Raw genomic sequence first — 10,000 nt, 5'->3', positions numbered from 1 at the left:
ATTAATACTATGCTGTTCTAAGCTGTGGACCGTAAAAAGTATTGAGCAATATGGACATTAAATTTACAGCTTTGAAAAGAATGGAGCAAACTACTCAACAAGGAACGTTTCGGACAAAACCAGTTATCTGTATAAACTCTGTTTGTTGTAGGCTGAGGAATGATTTTAAGACCGAAATTTTCAACGTGTTAAGTATTTTGTTCTTGTTATTTATTAAATAATTAATTAATTAATTAATATTTGGAGCCGTTTAGTTTTTGTTCAATTCTCTTTGGGGTAGATGTATTGTAAATAGAATCATGTTATATTTCAAAGATTTTATACAAGACTTGTACAGGTTTGTGACAGATCCGGAAAGACATGTTAGATACAATTTTCGTCAAAGACAAAACGTAGCATCAAATTTAATAAAATCATCACTGACAATCTCCAACAGCGAAGCCCCGCCCACCCTGTCAATCAAACGAGACCAGCTGTTTAAAATAATCGTTTGGGACCTGCCCCAATTTCCAAAACTTCAAAGAGAGTCTGTTATTTTGTTATCACTTCCCAAGCTGTTATTAAAGTATTAATAATTAATAGGATGTTCCCTTTTTAATGTTTTGAATCGTTCAGAGATGTCCTTTTTACCAATGCCAAACTTTTGAGAGTTAGAGAGTGTGATAGGAAGGAGGAGTTGGAGAAACAAAGAGAGAAAGAGAGAGAGAAAGAGAGAGAGAGAGAGAGAGAGGGAGGGGGGGGGGAGGAGGGAGAGAGAGAGGAAGAGGAAGAGAGGAGAGCGGGAGAGAGAAGGAGTTTAAAAAAAAGAAAGAGAGAGGAGATAAAAGAAGATAGACACACACACACACACACACACACACACACACGGAGAGAGAGAGAGAGAGAGAGAGAGAGAGAGAGAGAGATAGATAGATAGATAGATAGATAGATAGATAGATAGAGAGAGAGAGAGAGACTTTTTTATTGGAGTTTACGTTCATTTTGATTAACTTTTAAAGTAAAAGATGAGACTAATTTAATTAATTTTCCCATTATATTCGGCATGTAAAATTGAAGTATTTCAAGCCCGTATAGTTTATCCCGGTTTATGCAGCGTTTAATCGGACAATAGCATTTTTTGCAACTGTTTGGATAAGACGATAGTCTATCGCAAAGTAGGTACTTCCCTCCAGAGCTAATAGACCCAGCTACTCGATCACTGCTTGGGGGAATAGAGCACAAAAATCGATACATATCCATTTGACTGTGAGGCGAGTGCTCTACCACTGAGCTATCGGAACTACCCGACGCGCACATATTTTCAGGTCTGATAACCGAAAGAAATACTGAGCATGATTTAACATTGTTGTAATGGACAAATATTTTGCATTGGTTTGATTTGAGAGTATGCCCATTACAACAACGAGCCCATAATAATTTGAGTTATCAGACCTACATATAAGTACACGTCGGGACTTCCCCCTCTTTTACACATTATAATATACATATTAATCTCAACATTTCATATATTTTCAGATACATGCTACAATCAATCTTGACAATTATGACGAAGGATGGTCACATCAGAGTAACACGTGATTCTGGAAAGAAAGAAACATTGGATGAAAAGTCTTGACTCAATCCGGAAACTATCTTTCCTCTTTATTCCACATCCACATCCAAGAAAGCCTCACCCCACCCCATCCCCATCCCTATCCGTTCAACAAGAGTCTTATTCAGATTTCTCCAAGATTGCTTGGACGGTTGCTTAAATAACAATTTTATCTCCTCCTCATGAACTCAGTATGCCAAATCGGACGGTCAAACTTACATAAGAACTTACCATTCGACAATACTTTACCACCAAATTTACAAGAATTTTACGTGTTTTGGACACGTTTTGTGATTTGTTATTATAGAAAATAACGTGACAATTACCATACAGTGATTGTCGGTATTAAATTAATTCCTTTTCTTCGTGAAAAATTATAGTGAGGAGTTATGCTATTTGCCTGTATTCGTTATAATATCTTGTGTCATAGGATTTTCCAGTGTACACAACAATCATCCAACACCCATTGGCCCACAGATCGTTAAGATCGTATATCTTTATCTTTTAAGAAGTGAATTCAAAGGAAATCTTGATTTTCAGAGGAACTAACAAGAATCTGTAACGTTAGGAAAATTTCTGGAAAGCCCAACCCATCCTCTTTTTGTTGTTGTTGTTGAAAATTCTGGCATATTTGTTTGAAGTTTGAAGGATCGGTTCAGCTCCATCATCTACAAGCCCATAGGGTGTTGTCTATTATACACAAAGGTAACGCCATCGGCCAATGCTGGGAGTAACAACCGGCGCCACCCCCGATCCAATGCATCACCCCAGCTACTACCCCTCTCAAGGAGGGGCCTGTGTTGCGCCATTTTCTGGAACAACCAGCTCTACCACGGGTAAGCAGTTAGTTACGCTTAAAAAAAAAAAGAAGGCCGTTTTTGTAAACAAATAAATATGATCAACAGCTGCAAAATGGTCTTATAGTGTAAGAGTGATTGAAAATAGAGCTGAAAATTAAAATCTATTCTGTAAAAAAAAAAGGGTTTGGGGTCAAAATTGTTCTGTTCAGCCCATGTTAAATTTTGTCAACAAGCACAGAAACACTGACAAATATATGTAAAATAATTATAACTATTTTTTTTACAGATTGATGAACGAGTACCTTTCAAACTTAACAAAAATTTAGAGTAATTCTATCAACCATTGACTCACATGTTTTAAAATCTGCTAGGACACAATGATGGCATCCATAAGGATAGGTCATAGGTCAATGACGTTGGGAATCACCATCTGGGGAAAACTCCGGTTTCATATGCCTAATAACTTTGATGGACTACTTTAAAGTATTGAAAATGGCGAAAGATTCCAAACTAATATTTGAATTTTTTTTTTCCGAAGATTCTCATTCCATTTTCATCTATTCGTCTCCCCCCCCCCCCCAACCCAAACTTTGATCCAGCCTCACAGTCTAACACTTGCCAGGACGAAGTTTTGTCTCAAAGTGCCGCAGAAAACGATGAAATAGATAACGGGATTTGTGGTGTAGCTTAAAAGGCGTGAGATTGAAAGTTTAATAACTTTTAAACACTCATTGTCTCTCCCCCCAAAAAAACTTTGTTCCAGCCACCACAGTTTTATACACGAGGATACTCACTTGACTCACAGTGCAGCAGAAACCCTAAGAAATGTCCATTCCTCTAAATGGAGTTGAAGTGCTGCTTGTCTTTAAAATAAAATCTAAATCACGGTATTGAAATTGATGTTGAATTAAACACTTTCGAACATTAGAATTATTGTAAATTGATATACTATTCCTTTCTATTTATATCTTTTTCCAAAACCTTGTTCCATCCAGCCCCACAGTCCAGCATGTACGAAGACGACCTCTTGTCCCACAGGGCAGCAGCCCGGGCATTTCCTCTCTCCCATGGACTGATGCCCAGTACACAGTTTTCTCCCTTTGCCTTCTCCATGCATGCCGCAGCTGCACACGACCCTATGTCTCTCACAGGTAAGAAATTGGATTCAATAGTCTGATGTCACGTCCGCCCAGCAACCAACAGCTTGGTTCTAAACAAAGAAAATCGCTATTTTTTATTCTTCACGCTGGCTAGAACTTTTTCACATGTCATGTGATCAGAATGTATAAAAGTCAAAACATGATCAGAATTATAATGTTTTTCTTCTCTAGATACACTTTTACTTTTATGCTCGTCGGAGAAGTATTTCATAAGGGCGTCCGCCATTGTTCCGATAGTTTAGAACCAGTTACTAAGTTACTATGCGTCATATCGAGTGGAATGACGTCACGACTGTTGAAGCCTATTTATTATGCAACCCATCTCTATATTCTCAATGTGGAGAAGAAAAAAAAAACAACAACCTGAAAATTGACTTTATACTAACAAGAAATGAAGCCAGTAGACAAGTGCTAGAAGACAATAGAGAATAAAAAAACTTTGCGGCTATGGGGATTCAAATTCACGACCCGACTGTTACGGCACTTACGCCTAGCTACGAGAGAGAGAGAGAGACGCTCTGAGCGGCGCATAGTTGATAAGGAAAAGGCTCTTTGTTCAATTTCTATCACCGCATCCGGGGTGTAAAAAAACAAAAAACAAACAAAAAAAAACAAACAGTATCTATCCGTAAACAGCGTTGTTTCTGTCAGAAAAAAAATGTAATACCGCCTAATAGGCATCATGTCTCGTCTTACATGTTAAATTTTGGTGTTGGCTTGGGACTCCTCACAGTCGAGGCAGGCTGATTTATTTTGCATGTTTTTTTGGGGGGGTTTTGTCATGTATTTGTCATGTTTTCGAGGCTTTGTGTGGCGCTGTTTCATCCTACTTTATTTCCACAATTTTCCAGATCTTTACCTTATACCAGTGCCTGCTCTCTATTTTTTTTTTGCGGCTATAATATGGTCTAGTGGTATGACACTCGCTTTCGCATCAGAAGGTTCTGAGTTTGAGCCTTGCTCGGCGCATAGTTGACTCCTTGGAGAAGACTCTTTATTCACATTCTCTCACCATACTCATGTGTAAAATGAGTACATGGCCGTTAACAGCGTTGTCTCTGTCCGAAAAAATAATGTAATATCGCCTAACAGGCGTCATGTCCCGTCCTACATGTTAAATGTTGCTGTTGGCTTGGGACACCATGTAAATCGCTTTGAGCACGTTTAGTGGATATTGCTCTATATAAAAGCCCAATTATCAAATTTTTCACTATAATATTAGTATCTTATCACTTCTCCGTCCTCCTAGTGATATGTTATACCAGTGCCTGCCTGCTCCCAAATTTGTCAAATAATATTATTATCTTATAACTTCTCCGCGCCCCACCCCCCTCCCCCCAGTGAGTCAAAGCGTGGCCTTCGTAAAGTTATGGCCTGATACTGACCAAAAAATTACGTCAAAATGCCAGTCTTTTGCCGCAAAAGAAAACAAATCGTTAGTTGTATTCAATAGTTCAACCAATGGAATAACTTGTGTCCATGAGCTCTACTAACAACTCACTAGGCGGTGCAAAAACCAAATAATGACGTCAAACTGCCAGTCGTTTTGGATTTCAGTATCAGGCTATAACATAACGATGGCTGCGGTCAAAGCCAGCAGTTCGGAGGATACCATCACCATCATCACCTGGGTGGGGTGGAGGCGACCACAAGAGTCCCTCCCTCCCTCCCTCCCTCTCTGAGGGGCGCATAGTTGAAAAGGAAAAGGCTCTTTGCTCACTTTCTATCACCGCATTCGGGCGTACAAAAAACCAGTATCTAGCCGTTAACAGTTGGGGAAAAAAAAATAAAAATAATATCGACTAATAGGAAACATGTCTCGTCTTACATGTTTAGTTTTGGTGTTGGCTTGGGACTCCTCGCAGTCGAAGCAGGCTGATCTGTTTTGCATTTATTTTGTCATGTATCTTTCTCCCTGCTTTGTGTGGCGCTGTTGCATATATACACTTTTTTTCCACACTTTTTCAGATCTTTATGTTATACCAGTGTCTGCTCCCTAATTTGTCACTTATGATATTATTATCTTATCACTTCTCCACCCGCTCCCCCCCCCCCCTCCCCCTCCCCCCAGTGAGTCAAAGCCAACAGTTCGGAGGATACCATCACCATCATCACCTGGGTGGCAGCGACCACAAGAGAGTTCTCACCGGTGCCAGCCAACCCGACACGTCGGACAAGAATATCAAGGTCACCTTAGAAAACAGGGATTTGTGGGAGAAATTTCACTCGCTCGGAACGGAAATGATTATTACCAAGACGGGAAGGTAGGATTCCATTTCGGTGATTGTTTTTTTTTTGTTTGTTTGTTTGTTTGTTTTTTTTTTTTTTTTGTTTTTTTATTTTTTTTTTGGGGGGGGGGGGGAGGAGTTATTTTGCTTGTTTGTTTCTGGGTCTTTTTTTGTTTGTTTGTTTGTTTTGTTTTTGTTTTTTCGTTTGCTTTTGTTATAATTTTTGTTTGTTTATATTGCTTTGTTATTGTTATTCTTCTCCTTCTTTTTAAAAAAAAAATAAAAAAAGAAACAAAGACAAAACAAAACAAAAACAAAAACAAAACAAACAAACAAACAAACTCTCAAACCTGGGACGTTGCGAAGTCCCAGCTTTTTAGATTTTTCGCTTTTTAAAAAAAAAATTGTTGCCAAGATGAGAGTCAATTGAATCGATCGATGTTTGAAGAACGAGTTTTCTGGTCAACAATATTAAATAGGTGTTTTTTGTGTGTTTTTTTTTGGTTTAATTTTTCTAATCTTCAGAGTACGATATATAACAGACGTCGTACATCATGCATGAAGGCACCAATACTTCTCTAAACTGTCGGCGTCGTTTATCTATTTATTTATTCAGTGTGTTTTGTTCTTGTATATTTTGTTTTGTTTGTAATATTTTATCTTTGAATCGTGTAATATGTTAGTGTGGGTATTTTTTTTCTTAATTTGTTTGATTGTATTTTTAAGTTTTTTTTTATTGAAGAAAACAAACAACAATTAAAAGAACAACAACAACAACAACAAAAAACCCAACTACAACAAGAACAAAAAAACCAACAAAAAACAAAAACCAAAAAAAAACAACAACAAAAACAACAACAACAAAACAATTAAAAAAACAAAAACAAACACCCTTTGATAATGATATCTGCATAAAAAGGTTAATCCCCCAGCGTCATAAAATCATTACATTACACAGATAGTCTCAGCCATCTTATCCTGTCTCAAATCAAAGAAAACGGGCAATCCGGTCGTAAAATTTGAAACCGTTTATTATTAGAATGATTTATTTCTGGATGTATGAACTGTTGTGTTACTTAACCAGTTAATTGTCTGTCATACTATGGAAAGACATAATGTATTTAAAAATTTTGGCCAGAAATATCGTCCCTCAATAAATATCAATCGATTTAAATTATTCTCATCTTGGCAAAAAAAAAAACAACAAAAAACAAAAAAAAAAAAACAAAACATATAAAACTACAACAAAAACTCTCAGACCTGGAATTCAAGGCAAATCTCGCGAGGTCCCAGGTTTGAGAGTTTTTGGCCATGATGAGGGTCTTTTAAAATATTTTATATAGATCGATATTCGAAGGACGAGTTTTCTGGCCAAAATTTTATATACGTGTCTTTCCAGAGTTAGACAGTTAACTCATTCAACCCTAACACCGACTATATCCGTAGTATACATAGTATGCAGATGACGTCACGCAGGCCTTTGTTATTGTTTTTGCCATCCGCGTTTGTGAGTTGTTCTCACTAAACTGCATTAACCAGACTATAAAAGTTCACGGTAACACAGAGTTTGTGTGTTGGTCCGTTATACTTCCGGATGGCAATGTTGTGAACTCCTTGGCCAAGCGCATTCTATTTATACCCGGGGTTACTTTTACCCCATGTCTAGGTTATTTATTACATTTTTATGAGACAATTATAGGCGTAGTATCAAAGCTAATGTTTTTCATTTTTACATGTTAATGGTAGTTGAATAAAACTATCTATCTATGCCCATGCTCATTTTTAATACATTTTTTTCCAATTTTGAAAAGTAGCAAAAATCTCTAGGATTGAGTGAGTTAACTGGTTAATTCTCTTCTTATAAATTGTAAATACAATTTACAATTTACAATTTATAAATTGAAAAGTGATGAAAATAATTATGTTACAATAAATGAACTCGAAATTCTAGAAATAATTGGTAAATATCATTCAGAACTTTACACCGAATTGAAAGAAGACGAAACAATAGAAATATTGAGTGATGAATATGTAAAAAATATCACAATTTTGGCAAAGTGACGACAAACATTGGGTGTCTCCCATTCCTGAGGTTAAAAAAAAAAAAGGTTAAATCTCTTCTTACCAGCCATTTTCAGATTACACCCCAAAACTTCACACCCACCCATACAAAAATATAATTTTCTAACTGAAACAAGTACATTCTATACATAATATTGTTCAGCAAAATAAGCTGTACAACCCAGTGTCAAGTTTTTATAGCTATAATAAAAAAAAAATTCTTGAAATTTTGTGATGTACAGAAGAATTCAGAATAAAGAAAATTGTTGGTTGCATCGTATAACGAATGTGACGATTTTCTTATGGTTGGTAAGGAGAGGGTTAAAGGAGAGTTACAAACCACGGACAAGATTTTTTCCCTGTTCAAAACTCCTCCTCATCCTCCTTCTCATCCTCATGTTCCTGACCGAGACGGTCGTTGAGGAAGCATGAGATAATATGTGATTTAGCAGTAAGAGTTCCCCCTTCCCCTCTTACCCCGCCCAGATCTGTCCGTAGCAGCTTTCCCATTGAGCTGTCCATCCGTGTCCATGACTTTCCATTCATTTCCATGACTTCCCATCCTTCTCCATGACTTTCCATCTATTCCCATGACTTCCCATCCTTCTCCATGACTTTCCATCCATTTCCATGACTTCCCATCCTTCTCCATGACTTTCCATCCATTCCCATGACTTTCCATCCTTCTCCATGACTTTCCATCCATTCCCATGACTTTCCATCCTTCTCCATGACTTTCCATCCTTCTCCATGACTTTCCATCCATTCCCATGACTTTCCATCCGTGTCCATGACTTTCCATCCTTGTCCATTACTCTCCAACGATGCCCATTCCTTTACATTACATTGTCCATCCAACACCTTGTTTACCGCTCTGTCCTTCTGTCCAAGACTGTATTTTCATAAATGTTCACTTAAACTCCAAGTATGAAGAATGTTTCTCAATCCGTAGCCCGTGATTATTCCTGTCTCTTTGATAACCAATCAAAATGTGTATATTGATTGATAGATTGATTAATTAATTAATTTAGTTATATATATATATATATATATATATATATATATATATATATATATATATATATATATATATCTAGCTAATTTTCAAAACCAGAATTGGTCATTCAGTTGAGTTATCTATTAAACGCAGATAGGAAAGACTGGATTGTGGGGGGGGGGGGGGGGGGGGGGGGGAGAGAGAGGTAATTTGGGTATTACAATATGATGTATCGCACCAAGGCGAACGCTGCCATACATATAGATAAAATGAAAAACGAGAACGTTGTTGTTGATAAAGATGAAGACGATGTTAGACCATGGACGATTGAAGAAAACGATGCAGTAGGATAACAGGACAACGGTAGAAAAGCACGTAGAGTAGAAGTTTACAACAATAGATAGTATGCTCTTGCCTAAGAAACTCACAACATTACCATCCGGATGTATAACGGACCAACACACAAAACTATGTGTAACCTTGAACGTTTATAGTCTGGTTAATACAGAAAAGTGAGAATTACTCATAAACATGGCTGGCAAAAAACAATAACTAAGGCCTGAGTGACGTCATCTTCGTTCTATCTATATTACAGTAGTATGTACAGTAGTAGCATGTATGACAGAAATCATCCTAACAATAAAAATAAACCTGCCTGGACTGGTGAGCGAACCTCAGACCTTCTGATTATCGGTATGCGGATGTTACTCTTTCTGCGTTGTCTGACTCTGTGTTGGGCACAAACGTTCAAAATTTTGTCCCGTTTAACCGAATTCCCTGAAATGTGGTTTACAGTGTGTTGAGCGTCAAGGGATAATTTGACACCAGCTATTTAAGCGGTTAAGTAAGCTACGGAGGTTTGATTTCCTCGTCAGAGACAGGCGGTATTTTCAGTAAAATTGCCTTGATAAGACAACCTGTTCTCATAGTGTGAGTAGGACAGAAGGGTGGTAAATCTTATAATAAATGGACAACTCTTGTCATACAATATTTTTACAACTTAAGAGCATTCCCCATTTGTGTAATTTGTGGATGGTTTTTTTTTTTTTTTTTTGGAAAAAGATTCTTATTTCAAGCTCCATACATGTGAAGAAATTCCTAATAGCAGATAAAAATTAAATATAGTTTCAGAAAGCCATAGCGTTTGCGGGGCTGGAGCATTC

The 10,000-nt window shown here is 37.3% G+C and overlaps 1 protein-coding gene across 1 annotated transcript in view; it reads left to right on the top strand.

The window, feature by feature from the left end:
• The window catches only part of LOC144967293 (uncharacterized), a 78,177-nt gene that overhangs the window by 11,643 nt on the left and 56,534 nt on the right, over positions 1-10,000 (top strand). The window contains exons 2-4 of the mRNA XM_078904353.1: positions 1,516-2,427; positions 3,387-3,542; positions 5,623-5,815. Coding sequence (XP_078760479.1) covers positions 2,313-2,427; positions 3,387-3,542; positions 5,623-5,815 — 464 coding nt within the window. The 5' untranslated portion in view covers positions 1,516-2,312. The remainder of the gene's footprint in view (positions 1-1,515; positions 2,428-3,386; positions 3,543-5,622; positions 5,816-10,000) is intronic.

This window comes from Berghia stephanieae, chromosome 3, assembly GCF_034508935.2.
Source record: "Berghia stephanieae isolate SIO BIC M18660-M18661 chromosome 3, UCSD_Bste_1.3, whole genome shotgun sequence".
Classification (NCBI taxonomy): domain Eukaryota; kingdom Metazoa; phylum Mollusca; class Gastropoda; order Nudibranchia; family Aeolidiidae; genus Berghia; species Berghia stephanieae.
This window is presented reverse-complemented; position numbering and strand designations above follow the sequence as displayed.